A 15,144-nucleotide genomic window follows, 5' to 3' on the forward strand; every position below is an offset into this window, starting at 1 on the left:
AAACAACTTAGTTTGGGTAGGCCCAGTTTTCTGGCTCGCTCTAATATCAGAAACTGACCACACTGGATGACATAATAAAAATTGGCAGTGTGTTACAGTACAATACTATTCCCATGGTCATATGTCTGCCTATGCTTAAAATATTTGAAGCTTTCTTTTTCTTCACTTTAATTGCAAAGCTCCTCTAGGGCATTGACACACTGCGCCTATACTGGGAGTCTGTCTCACATTGATTTTCATTTTTTTTATAAATATGTATGTTTTTAAGCAATCCTAGTAGTTAATGTTAACATTTTTTAACAAATTCTGTCTGAACATTTGCAAAACAAACAACACGCCTGCATGTGAACATCTTGGAATACCAAGTAAAACGATGCATCACAACGACTATTTGAAACTAAAACTTGGTAGTTATAATAAGCTTTAATAATAAATGACCCAGATTATATCCCCAACTAAATAACCGAAATAGCTTGGGGCCGAATCAATCTGCTTACATTATAATAACAATGTTATTTTTTGTGTTCACGCAATAAGAAAACTAACGAGTACGAATCGTGACGATCTTGTTCGGGGGTTTTGAGTGTACTTTCAGCATCTAAATCATTCACCATTTGCAATAATCATAAAATAGGGTAAGAATCGTTGATATAATACAAGGATACGGTCTTGCATTCCTCACGAACATGTTTATAACATACTACGCATGCGCAAAACCTGTTGTCTTCCTGTATATCTTAACTGCCTCACGGTCTTGCAATTCTCACGCGACACCGGTGTGACACAATGGAGACGGCAAGGGTTAAACAACAAACATAAGCTCAGACAGCTTGTACAACCGACTATAAAACATGATGAATAAGAAATAACAAGTGTATAAAAGCTGAAAGACTGGAAACAATTTGTTCTACAATTAAAAGGCAGATATACATATAAATATATAGCATGATATTACAACATCAGATATGGTACTAAAAAATTTAGATTTGTTTACATTAAAAGTCAGATAATTTTTTAAGAGAAAGAATAAAATATCAACTAAGACACAGCATGCAGAGCATAAAAAACATATCAAGCATAAAGAGCATACATAGCATGCAGAGCATACAAAGCGTACGGAGCGTACAAAGCAACCTGAGTATACAAAGCGTAGGGCACATAAAGTATACATAGCATACATAGCAATTCAACGCAAATAAAGCACATAAAGCATGCCAGGCATACAAAATATACTAGGCATACTCAGCACACAAAAATACACCTAGCAAACAAGGCATATAGAGTATATAGAGCAAGAAACACATGCAAAGCACACAAAGTATACATGCAAACAATGCATATAAAGTATATAAAGCACACAAAAAACATGCAAAGCACACAAAGTGTACAAAGCATACAGATCACACAAAGCATATAAAGCATATAGGGCCTACAAAGCATATATAGCATGCAAAGCACACAAAGCATACAAAGCTAAGAAAAACACTAACAGCATATAACATTTAAGTAAAAATAAAGCATATAGAGCATGCTAAGCAACCAAAGCACACAAAGCTAAGCAAAACTGACATTATATAACATTATAGCAGAAAGTGTACTTGAAACTAAGTGATGTGATGCTCCCTTGCTGTGGAAATCCCATTTAGTCTACAGCATTAATTTGCACCTACAGATTTTTCCATTCCATGTCCCAATTAAAGTGAAGGTGAAGAAGAAGTGGTCAGATATAAAGGTAATAAAACATTTTTAGTTAAAGAAGAATTTACGATCATTTTAATCCGTATAAAAATCTTGAAACGAAATTAAAGCGATATGTATGAACGTTGAAATTTAATTAAATTATTACAGTCCGCAACAAAAACAAAAGCAATGGCCATCAAGTCTGTGGTAGTGCAGACTGGGGGAGGGCCGCCACCAAAGCCCTTGTCGGCCTTACAGGAAAAGGTATTTGTGTATTTGAGTTTATTGTAATTATATATCTGTAATTTTCTCTTTGAAATGTGTTTGTTTTTCTCCAAGACCGTTATAATGTTGTCCGTTTTAACCGTTATGAACAGTCCCCAAGTCGGCCATATTTGTTATTTTGACAGTTGAGTCTCGACATATGGAAATGTTATTCTTCTGAAAGAATATGCAGTTTTCAGCCACACACTGTTCAGTTAAACTTTAGAGAGCCCAACTTGTACAGTTGGTATGATCTATCGTATTTTCACCGTAAGTGTTCACACTTTGTTGTATATCAAAGATCGCACACGGAAGTAACGTACCCTGGACAGTACACATGGAGACTTTTCTAACGCATCACTTAATCATATCAATATAGCTCCCTTATTTTTTAACGGCTTGTGTTAAAATTTGGACCAAGAATAATTCAACACATATCTGATAATGACTGAAAATTTGAATGAATTGAAAAGTAATAATATGTCAAACTTAAAAAATTTAAAACGTCATTTCAAAAGTCAAATTCGCAAACTTGTACAATGTTAAATAACAACAATATAAAAAGTAAAACGCATAAACTTACATTTCTCAATAGCCTGCCAACATGCCAACTTAGCCATTTCGCTCCTGAATATTCATACCAGCCATTTTGGTTTTTCTTTAATTGATGTTATGTTTTTATTGGGTAAAAACTTGCTTATAATTATGAAATTGAAATTAAATTGGAATATGTATGTCGCCTTTTACTACACTTGGTGATTTTCCTAACTTAACACTTTAAAAACCTACATATCTCAGTAATGGGTAATACTTTTTATTTACAATATCACTTGTGTCCATTTAAATACAATATATGCAAGCAAATGCTACAATCAATCATCCGTTACTATGGTATGCTTCAGCAAGTGGGAAAGGTAGACTATTAAATGCAAAGTGAGCGATTGCGCTCCTGAATATTCATATGAGCTCTATTGTTTTGTAAATTATTTTTTGTTTTCCTTTTGTAAGAACACGCCTTAAATATTTAAACTGAAATAAATCTGGAATTAAATCGCGTTTCAAAATGTTCACATGCAAAAATATGGAACCACACTTACCCCACGTGCTAAAGCGTCAAATCAACATGAATGATTATATTGTGAGCTTGCATAGAATGCAGTAAAATGATCGTATGTAAAATTTTAAATCAATATCTTTACTCATAACGGATATGTTCACGTTTGAAAAATTCCTTATTGAAGATTGATACATTATGAGGAAACAATTAGGTACCTCAATGATTTGCGTTAAAAAAATGTGTAAGTAATTTTCAGGTCCTGTCTGTACTCCCAGACTGCATCACAATGGGTATCACTGGGGGCGTTGACACATTCCTCACAATAGGTAAAATTTTCAATTGTTATGTACATTTTTATGCCCCCAGATCGAATGGTCAGGGGGTATATTGTTTTTTACCTGTCTGTCTGTGATTGACACATTTTAAGTGTGTGTCTGTCCCAAAACTTAACCTTGCTCATAAAATGATAACTTTTGGGTCTATGTTCTTTAAACTTCACATGTGCGTGCATCTCATTTAGATCTACAATCAGACATGGTTTGAGGTCACTAGGTCAAAGGTCAAGGTCACTGTTACCTTAAAGGCTTTACATTCAAAATTATTAAATGTGTCTTAAATAGCTGCCATGCAGCTTCAAAGCGCAGTAGGGAGCATTGTGTTTCACAAACACAGCTCTTGTTTTTTTTATATTCCACAGCAAATTGGAAAATAGTACAATGATTTTTTTTTATAAATAAAATATATTGATCTAAATGTCTTACTTGCTCCATTTTAATTCATAAATCAATATTAAAATAATAGCATAACAAGTGAAGGTTGTAGTTGTCTTCATTGATAAATCAATTGATATTAGTAAATACCTAACACAGCCTAATGCATCAATTTTTTCTATGCAAACCTATATCAAACTGCACATCAAAAGTTTAGAATTTAAGGAATTATTTATCAACTGAATGTAAGAAAACACAAAAATAAACACACTTTTCATTTAAATTTTGTATAAGTCAACGATTATAATTCCAACTATTGCAAATTATTGACACAAAGCTCCCATAATAAAATAAAATATCACATAGGTGATTTAAGTTACAGCTTGTCCTGAAAATGCACAATGGGAAAATGATTTACTATTATTGTCTTGACTAACACTTTTTTCATTTCTCACAAACATACATACAGCTAAAAATATTTAAAAAAAAATTTAACAAACATTGCCGGAACCAACTATGGAAAACATATAGCTATGTTTGAATTTACATTATGGAAAAATAATACATGATAGATACAAAACATCCATGTGGTATTATGTTAACACATAATCAGCAATAAACAATGTCAATAATCTTTTAAGACACATTAACATTACAATTACATGCTGTGTAGTAAAGTGTCTATAATAATTATCACCAGTTTTACATATATATATATATATATATATATATATATATATATATATATATATATATATATGTATATATATATATATATATATATATATATATATATAAAGTAGACTCACTGCCTTAAACAAGCTCATTAAAAGTTATTAATTTAAGAAAAAATACTTTTGTTTTGTTATATTGTTTTATCTTCAAATAAAAAAAAACATTACACATACAAAACACACCTGTTTTATGTCATATGTGTGTTTGTACATGTTTTTTTGTTTCTTTAGATAAACCTGAAGGTTTCTTCGAAGATTCAGACAGTGAATCCTATTCACTAATCTCGGGAGGTTAGAAATTATGCATTATTATGGTACAAAAATACTTAAATATTGTATCGATCACTGATCAATCAATGTTAGTATTGACAATGATGAATTTCTTCATAACAATCGCTGATCAATAAATGTTAATATTGACAAACAATGATACATTTCTTCAATCTATTTGTTGTCTATTGAGATTATTTTAACTAAATTTATTGAAACTATTTCTTAAGCTTTCTATGAATGAATTGCATTTTGCTAAAACATTGCTTAAATATATATAGAGTTATATTCCAAAATGTATGTATACATTTGTATAGCTTTTCGAAAACTAAATTGTTTTTTTATTTCCAGAAAAAAGCACAGACACCGTAATGAAAAAAAAAGGGTCAACAAGAAAAGGAAATGTATGTATCATTTTTTATTTTAAAAAACCAGCAAGATATACTCATAACTTTATTGTCATGATGTTTGTTTATTAATAACTAAAATAACTTCCAATAAATTTCAACTTGCATACTTTAATCATAGTATATTAAATTGATATTTTGGAAAATAACAACATTACAGGTATTGCATATCATCTGATGTTGTGCGGAAGTGGCAATAGAAGTAATATCATGATAATTTCACTACCAATGTGGCTGTGCTGGGGACGCACATATGATAATTGCCTTTGAAGTCCAGGGCTCTGCCAAATGGAGCTTTGCGATCATACATTTTAATAATGATGACAGTGTCTATGAATTATTACATACACATGTCCTTGCATGTGTAAAAATTGGCTATACAAATTTATTTTGTGCTTTCCGATGGTTTATAGAGAAATATCAGTGAATTAAAACTAATAATTTCACTGTTTCAAATAGTGAAAATTATCAATTTTTCACTGTTTGCTGTGAAATGACAATAATTATTGTTTTTAATGACAATATTATTCCAGGGAAATTCTGTTGTTAAACTCTTTAACAATGTATATAAACAGAGAAAAAAGCATACAATAAAAAGAAAATTTGTTGAATTTGGTGGAATATCGATTTTAATTCACTCATGATCATATAACATATATATATTATCTATGATCACTCAATGTCGTGAATTAAAATCGATAATCCACCGAATCCAACAAATATCCTCTATGTGAATAATATACATGTGTATTTCAGGTGACTTCCATGATGAACTTCTGGCAATTGAGAGAAGGAAATTGGAATTATTTGAAGAAATAGTTCATTTAAAAAGAGAGTCACTTTGTTTTAAAAAGCTTAAGCATTCAACTACAAATGTATTTGAATAATAGCTCGACTATAAATGAAATGGTCAGGGCTGCACTTCTCACCAAAATGTTGGCGTCTGAATATTGTTCACGTTAAAGTCATTTTTATGCCCCCATTCGAAGAAGAGAGCATATTGTTTTGCACATGTCTGTCGGTTGGTCTGTCCGTTGGTCCGTCTGTCCACCAGATGATATCTGGATGATAACTCAAGAACAATTATGCTTAGGATCATGAAACTTCATAGGTGCCTTGATCATGACTGGCAGATGACCCGCATTGGTTTTCAGGTCACTAGGTCAAAGGTAAATGTCACAGTGACTCGAAACAGTAAAATGGTTTTTTGATGATAACTCAAGAATGCTTACGCATAGGATCATTAATCTTCATAGGTACATTGATCATGACTGGCAGATAACCCCTTTTAATTTTCATGTCACTAGGTTAAAGGTCAAGGTCACAGTGACTTGAAACAGTAAAATTGTTTCCGTATGATAGCTCAAGAATGCTTTCGCCTAAGATCATGAACCTTTATAGGTACATTGATATTATGACTGGCAGATGACCACTTTTTATTTTGCAGGTCAAAGGTCAAGGTCACATTGACTCAAAACAGTAAAATGGTTTCCGGGTGATAACTCAAAAATACTTAGGCCTAGGATCATTAAACTTCATAGGTACATTTATCATGACTGACTGATGACTCCTGATTTTCAGGTCACTAGGTTAACGGTCAAGTTCACAGTGACAAAAAATGTATTTACACAATGGCACTAACTACAAGCGACAGCCCAGATTTAGGGCATGCATGTTATACAAACAGCCCTTGTTTTCAGGTGACAACAGAATCAAAGATGACCCGTAGTCGAGCCCCTGTGTTATACAGCTTTTGTTAAGTTTATGTGTTACATTCCTTTAAACCTTTTAATATTATAATTTATATTTCTAAACATTGATAATGTTTCCTTACATAAGATGAACAAGATGAACATAATGAAAAATTGACAATATATGTTTATTTTTGTTAGAACCTATCGGTCAATATCGATGTATGCACATCAATAAATGAGATGAACAAAGCTGATCTCATTTATTGATGTGCATACAACCATATTGAACAAAATATTCAGTTTATTAAATTATAATTATTATTATAATTTCATCACAGTATTTATCTGTAAAAAATGCTTCATAAGTTATCAACAGATTAAACAATGAAATGAATGATTATTCAATGAACTGAATAAAAGTGACTTCGTTATCTAAATCATTGTTCTTTCCAAATGATAATAGTGTAGGACATGGAATAGATGTGCCATATCAAATTGTTTGAAAATCAAAGGGAAATATTGGCAGACAAATACATTTAAATTAAAAAAACACTTTTATCAATCACTGTGTATACATTTAAGTATTTTTTTTCCCAAATGTGCCCACACCTTATGGGTTTTAAGTATTGTTACATGTTGACAACTTTTAAAATCTATCAATTATCAGCTGTCTAGCCTGTTGTGCATTCACATCTATTCCATCTCCTACAATATTATCATCAATTTCATCATTCTCTGTGTCGTTCATCTGTGGAACTGCAACATTGAACTGCACACAAAGATTGTGCAGTCTCATGCAGGCCACAACAACTTTTGCAGCTCGTTGAGGTTGAAATGGGAGGCATCCCCCCGACTTGTGAAGGCATCTTTAAAAGCAAGCAACACAAACACATTTTCATGTTGCCAATTACATTTTCTACCACTAATTTATTGTATTTAATTAAAAAAAATCATTTGATTTTATCAATTTAGGGATTGAAATATTTGATTCTTAAAAGGCTAAAATACCAAATATTATGTAAAAAAACACTAAATATAGTGACAACAACCTATATATGAAGGTTCTTATATTGAAAATATTAAAGCAAAAACCCAAAAAAGTACACAAACTTTCATTTGGTGCATGTATCATTGCAATATGGATATAACAATAATTGATTGACATCAGTTGTTAAATAGATGGATGATTTAGAAAAAAAAATTGTCATCAAGTACAAGATTAAGTATATATATACAGATAATTTTCAATTGCATCAATCAACTTTTTTTCAAAAGTAATCAAATAATACCTAAATCTGGATTTAAGCATTCCAAAGGCCCGTTCTACCACCACCCTGCCACGCCTATGAGCAGCATTGTAGCGCACTTCTTGCTGGGTAATTGGATTCAGTTTTGGGGTCAAAAGAAATGTCTTGAGCCCGTAGCCACTGTCACCCAACAAACAACCTACTTGTTGTGTCTCAAGATACTGCTGTAATTGAAATTGATGCAAATTTATAGAATTAAATACAACAAGATGTCTATACACTCTGAATCGATAACACAAGTTCAATGTAATTGATATTTGCATCGAAAACATTAAACATTGTAATGTGGTATGTGTTCAATAATGACCAGACAAGTATTACATAATATTGAAGTCTAGTGCACATGAGATTAATAATGTAATCAGACAATCACATTAAAGGTGAATTCTTTTATTTAAAAGGAATATTAACGTTCAATGGTGCAGTATAAAATTGGTTCATAAAATCTAATAATTTAATTTAATATCCAATTTAACTAGTGTTTGTTAACTGACATGAAAATCTTACCTTCAAACCACAGTTATTGAAAATAGCAGAATCATGCACTGAACCTGGCCACCTGGATACAACATCTCTGAAACTAAAACAATTATAGCATTAACATTTGAAAAAATACATGCATTAACATTTCAAATTGTACTTCACTTTTTCTAATAATAATGTAAAGAAGTGAAACTCCAGCTGCTGGAGCAGTATTGAATTTTCATTAAAAACAATTAGTTGGTCCTTTATTTAAGGCAAGTGACCGATTGCCCAAACAGTATAAAACAGCACAATACAGCACAATACAAACAAACATAAACACAAAATATGAAAAAAGCTGGGGTCACCGCCTTGGAACGGTCAATGCCAAGCATCAAAATGAGCAGTCATTTTAGTTCTTTGCTTGTGAAGGACCAAAGTTATGACTGTGCGTTGCAAATCAGTCTGGTTTTAGTTATGCTTGGGCTTAGCTACGCTAGGAACGATAACAATATCTGCCTGTTTATTCTCTACCACTGGTATACTGCAGAGTGCAGACAGCAGTGTTTATTTAATCAATAGTGTTTAACAGCTTGTGGGACAAGATTGGCCAGTTTGTCATTTAAATCTTGACATATTGGCAGCTTTTAGGGAAAAGGGGCTTATTGAATGTCAAATAAGTGGTGTCTCAGATAAGCCTGTGCACATTGATTAGCCTGTGCAATGCACACAAGCTAATCAAAGGGGACACTTAACAGGAGACAGTTTTAGACAAGCCTTCCCAGTCACATAATATATTATTTCTTGTACTCACATGGTTTTGGTGTCCACCACTGCTTGTACGTTCAGTGCATGGAACCCTTTCCGACTCCTGAACACCTCTTCATTTTCATGGGGGCCAATTATTGGTACAAGGGTACCATCAATGGCCCCAATCACCCCAGGAATCCTTGACTTTTGGTAAAATTCAAGCTTGATGGCTTGACGCTCTTCTGGGCTCATGGGAAACCTTTATTAAAAATGAAATTATAATCAATTACAGTTTGTTCTCTAATTGACAAACAACAATACTGGCATAATTGTTTTTGTTTCCTATTATTAGTTTAAGAAATATTAAGACACACATTTTCATCAAAATGAAGTCTTTATTAAAAAAAAGAGAGCAGAAGTATAGCTATTTGCAAATTGTCTGTATATCTTTTCATAATTGTAGATAAATCTTACATCATAAGTAACAGCTGTTGTATTGTGTGCGTTTTATCAGCAGCAAGCATCATTTCAGTTAGGTTTTGACATTTAAACATATATAATGGTACAATGCAGGCTCAACATTAACAGTTGTCCTATTGCCCCTGGCAAGTCAAAGATGGGTATGGGCAAGTTATTTTATAATCTAGTTGTCTGCCCTGGAGGAAAGTGCAAAAAGAACAAAGAGCATTAAATTCAGACTTTATGGCTGTAATCATTTTGATAAATGTGCAACAATAAAAAAGGGTTTGTTGTGTATCATTTTAATCTTTATTCAAAAACATGAGGTTTACAGTTAATGTGATATTTCATGTTTGGGCAAGTGGCTTAACGTTCAAGGCAAGTATATTTTCTAAGTACTTGCCCAGCAGGGCAAGTTGGTTTTTAGGTTAATGTTGAGCCCTGAAAATGGAATAAAAATAAGCGTTTACCAGTACTCAGTGCTCCAGCTAGGCCTAAATCGAAGGGCGCCGCGCCCTGCCCTCCCGAACCTCCGCCCTGCCCCCCCGAACCTCCGCCCTGCCCCCCCCCCCTCAAAAAAAAAAAAAAAATTTTTTTTTTTTTTTTTTTTTTACATATGATAATTCATAAATCTCTTATTACATTGTAATTAGTTTAATCCTCATTGTAGACATTATATTTGAATGGTTTAATAATAATGGGAATAATACAATTATTTATAACATATAAATTAACATTTCACAAAATACTGCGCGTCGAAAGTGCCCTTTTCACAAAATACTGCGCGTCGAAAGTGCCCTTTTCACAAAAAAGCCACCCTGCCCTTTTCAAATTCTAGCAGGAGCACTGGCCAGTACTAATGACAAAATTGCACATTATTCTATTTAGTGCTTGACAATTTTTACTTATAAGTTTTCAACTAATTTACATAAAATGATTACCCTTTTCATCAATAAATTAATATGTTAAACCATTACTTGATGTTGTCAAGTTGTTCATTAAGAACATCCAAAAAGGAGCCCAACACCCTTGATACTGTGCTTTTACTGACGCCGTGAAGGTCCCCAACTTCTGAGTAAAAATCACCCGTTGCAAGGTATCTTAGGCCAATAAAAATCTGAAAAATTGGTGTGCTACAATACATTTTAGAGCGAATTCATGAAATAAAATTTTCAAATATGGTGTTTGCATATCTCACAAGTATACATTGTTTAAAACAGATTATAGGTGCATTAAATAGTACAATCATGAGACATTTTGAGTTTTGGTATGCAGATTTTATTGCATTATACAGATAACTCCTAAGGGACCAGACACAAACGATTGTTTTTATAATACTATCATTAACTTGAATACCATAAAACAAATGAACACAACAGATAATTAATTTGAATAATGACACCAGTTTTTCTTTCTTCTTGTCGGATCACTATAGGTATTGGTTTACAAAATGTTGAGCATAAATGATATCTTATGTTAGATCTACTACTAAAACAGTGAAATAGATCTATTCTATTTTAAATGATAATGCATTAAAATACATTCAACAAATCCTTACCATTGAATGATGACGTTATTTCAATTTACACTCACCATACAATGACAAAAGTGCAGGGCAATCGTTGAATCAAAATAACTCATTTAATAAATGAAAACCCACATTTTGTCAAATTAGTGAACAACATAATGACAAAACATTAAATTTACACATAATTAAACGATATTTTCATAATAGCTCCATATATCCACAATAAATAAGTCCATTTAAATTACAATCCAAGCCATATCCAAATCCAAATGCTTAATTCCAACTGTCGATCGATTTGTTTTTAAGAACTGTCCTGTGTCCATGGTTTAACATGTTTAAAATTTACCACTGTCACACTCACAGCACATTATTTTACTACCCTAGGTATTACTCATCGTAGATCCATTCTCGGATAGGATTGCTTTAATTACCGAATAAAATAAAAAAGTATGATGAGCAATATCAACATATGTCGATCCACTTATAGGTAGTTCACGACAAAAATCTGACAAGACTGAATCGTTGACCTATTTACTGACACAGGAAACAGTACTCGCAGTCAAGGGAAAAACTAGTAACTCCTAAACAATATACCGAACCTGTAGAAGGCTATAGATTAGTAAAAAATGTAAGCATTTCTTGAATCCAGCATAAAATTATAACAAAATACTTCACTTCATCAATGAAAAATCAGTTAACAAACCTGCGTTAAAGGGGGTACTGCCCGATTTCGTTCACTTCTTCTCTCCAGGTGTTCACCCATTAATTCAAGCAAATAATCAATGCATTCCCGACTCAAGCGGTACCTTTGTATAATTTCAATATCACTTAAATGGGATATGTCCATTCTAGGGCGAAAAACCCGTTGTCTCCGTCGCTCGTCACCAAAGAAAACAAACGCGGCGGCCATATTTAAGAACGCTACGACAGCCCTACCCTTGCGTAACTTTTACGTTGAAACTTACGAATTCGTAGCGGGTGGTTGCGTAAGTATTTCTTTATGAAACGCTCGGATTTTCTTACGAACTGCGTAAGTATACTTACGTAAGAAACCGTGCGTACGAACGTTTATGAAACGGGGCCATTGTCTGTAGTGTACGTAAATCATGTATAAATAACACCAACGTCTTAAACGAACTGTAATGGGTTCCTTATATTAATGTATGAACTTGCGATTTTAATCGAGAGCATTGACAAAAATACGTTCAAACTAGCGATTAATACTTCGCTTCATATAATGTTAAAATCAACTCATTCAGTACTAACTTAGTTTTGTGTAACGACATATAAATTCGTTTATACACCATTAGTTCAATATATTGACGTATTCGTTAAAAATACCTCAAATAGTCACTGATATATTGTAAATCATGTTCTGTGTAAATGTGTTGTTTTATGTATTTACAATTAAAATTAACTTTCGGAAGACTCGTATTCATATTATCAAAAAATTAGTCAGTACGTTGTTACGTCGGTGTCATGTAAGCTAAGTTTAAATTATCGTTGTTTCAATGTCATGTGATTACAAATGAAATAATATATTGGCATTTGGATTAAAACAAAGTATGGTCACTCATGTATTTTGTTAACGGGTTCAATATAAGTAGGTTGATATTATACATACAGGTACGCAATATGTTTAAAATATTAACATTGGAGTCATGTTCGACCTTACTGTTTTCATTCAATACTTTTTCCAATACTCACATGCTAATATGAATAATAATAATAATATTAATATTAATAATGGCTACTTCTTGATTGTAGTTGAAGATATTGAACTACTGGCAAAACCTGTCGAACAATATTCAGTACAGCCGCATTTCTTCATTTGTAAAGAGTGTATGAAAGTCTCCCACAACGATTGCAAATTCTTCTGCAGTTCCATGCAGTGTTTGAAAGGATATCAAAGTAGGCGAATGATAGGAAGACATCGCAATTCGATGAGATCAATCTTGTAGGTAAAGTGATTTAAACCGTATGGATATTTATTTCAAGTTTGCTCATACACAACATCATACATAAAAAATAAAAAAAGAAGTCCATCGAACAAACTTATAAAAGATGTGTAGACAAACCAACGAGCTAACATTGCGATTTTGTTATCAACTCCACCAATGTTCATCGCGGGTGTGTAATAAAATTGAATTTACTCATGTGGGTATATTTTTGGGAATGCACTCTTAATGCTGGAAATCAACCTCTACTTAATCAAACCAATTGTTACACAAACAACTCCTCAAATATACATCTGACCTGCATTCGTATAACGTAAAAAAAAACGTGATAAATAAAAATAAACCATTGTAATATATACGAAGACCATAACCGAGCCTAATATATATGTTACAACAAGTGATACAAACATATCATACGTTTAGGACGGGCAACTTTCCTGCGTTTTGCCATGTTTTCATCTAATGACACAGTACAATAGTTACAACACGTGCACATAGTATTTTTCTATTTGATGTTTCAGAACATATATTTTATTTAAATACGTATATTAAAATGATAAATACATTCAAATGTTTTTCTACATTTAATATATTGGGGCTGTATTTAATGTCAGCAGGTATATGATTGTTTCATTTTGATAAAATGAATTTGAATACAAAACGTAAAACAAAGCCAACATTGGAAAATATGCTCCTGTTATTTTGCTTAATACAACCTCCTGGATTTCTGTGTTATATAACAGAAAACGCTAACATATGGTTGAATCATTTACATGCTTATTTCGTTGTATGTGTTTGTTTTTAACTCAGGACTATATATTGCAGTTTTTTTTTATGTGTTGTACATAACCCACAAGGTGGAACAATTTCTCTGTATTCTTTAAAACAAACTTTTCATACACATCACAGAAAGCTTGCTTTTGGAGTATAACATAACTACGATTTGTGAAGAAAACAATGTACATACTAAAATAAGATCAAGAATATACTGTCGACCATAGATGTGTTAAAATAATTTTGCCCGCGATCTTCGATTTACTGCGTTAGCGTACGAAGATAATGGAGGTCAAAATCAACACAATATTTTTTTGTTAATAATATCACATCGAAAATCGTTTTAATTTATTTAAACCTCATTAACCCTGCCTCAGATTAATAGTGTTACTTTCTACTTTTTATTACGCTCTAAATATTGTTAATCTATTAATTAGCTAACAATTGTTTCTGTCAACTGTAGAGGCATTCAAGGGCATCAGAAACGATTTAAAGGTTTTCAAAATAAAAAAAAAACCTCTGCAGAATCCGATCCCCTAGTGAATACTTTAATGAAGTGTCGCTTTTAACATGGTCCCCTTGTTTAAAAAACATAAATGTTTTTAATAGGACACATAAATTAGTTTTGAAAGTATCACAACTAGGTGCAACTTAAAATGGAACCAGCAGACTTTCGATATAATTGGTTTAACTTTTCATATTTATCTTGACTGGATGATCGATCTTAATTACTCGGAAAAAGTGTCTAGGGTTAGAACACTGCTTAAAAGCTGGTCCAAACGAATATTACCTAACATTGAAAGGATACGAGTACTTAAAAGCATTGATTGCAAGTCCGCACCCTTGTGTTTATTTCAATTTCCAATCCATCACATAGATTGTTGATAGAGTTAATGATCTTGTCTAAACTTTGTGCGAAATGGTAGATCTACAATTGACACAAACATACTTATTAAAGAACATTCTGAAGGGGGCCTTTATGGTAGACATATTAGATTTATAATTACTCTGAAATTTTCTTTGATGCAACGGCTCATTACGGGCAATGGTAAATGGGTATATATTTTCAAAATGCAAATCTTTTAAAATT

The 15,144-nt window shown here is 32.3% G+C and overlaps 1 protein-coding gene across 1 annotated transcript; it reads right to left on the reverse strand.

Annotated features, from left to right (window-relative positions):
- Nucleotides 1-7,462: 7,462 nt before the first annotated feature.
- LOC127852702 (putative nuclease HARBI1) lies at nucleotides 7,463-12,085 on the reverse strand. The gene is made up of 6 exons (XM_052386652.1): nucleotides 12,026-12,085; nucleotides 10,772-10,911; nucleotides 9,400-9,594; nucleotides 8,631-8,703; nucleotides 8,106-8,287; nucleotides 7,463-7,682 (listed from the first exon to the last, which is right to left on the reverse strand). Exons 1-6 carry the CDS (start codon nucleotides 12,083-12,085, stop codon nucleotides 7,463-7,465), a joined length of 870 nt encoding a protein of 289 aa, XP_052242612.1.
- Between the last annotated feature and the right edge of the window lie 3,059 nt (nucleotides 12,086-15,144).

Source organism: Dreissena polymorpha, chromosome 12, assembly GCF_020536995.1.
Source record: "Dreissena polymorpha isolate Duluth1 chromosome 12, UMN_Dpol_1.0, whole genome shotgun sequence".
Classification (NCBI taxonomy): domain Eukaryota; kingdom Metazoa; phylum Mollusca; class Bivalvia; order Myida; family Dreissenidae; genus Dreissena; species Dreissena polymorpha.

What these genes read in the sequence shown, in the direction of transcription:
- LOC127852702 (XM_052386652.1), bottom strand. Translation starts at nt 12,085, where the DNA reads ATGGGTGAACACCTGGAGAGAAGAAGTGAACGAAATCGGGCAGTACCC. An exon ending in GTGGTGGACACCAAAACCAT is followed by an intron (nt 8,704 to 9,399) that starts GTGAGTACAAGA and finishes TAATTGTTTTAG; the next exon opens with TTTCAGAGATGTTGTATCCA. An exon ending in ATGCTTAAATCCAGATTTAG is followed by an intron (nt 7,683 to 8,105) that starts GTATTATTTGAT and finishes TTGCTTTTAAAG; the next exon opens with ATGCCTTCACAAGTCGGGGG.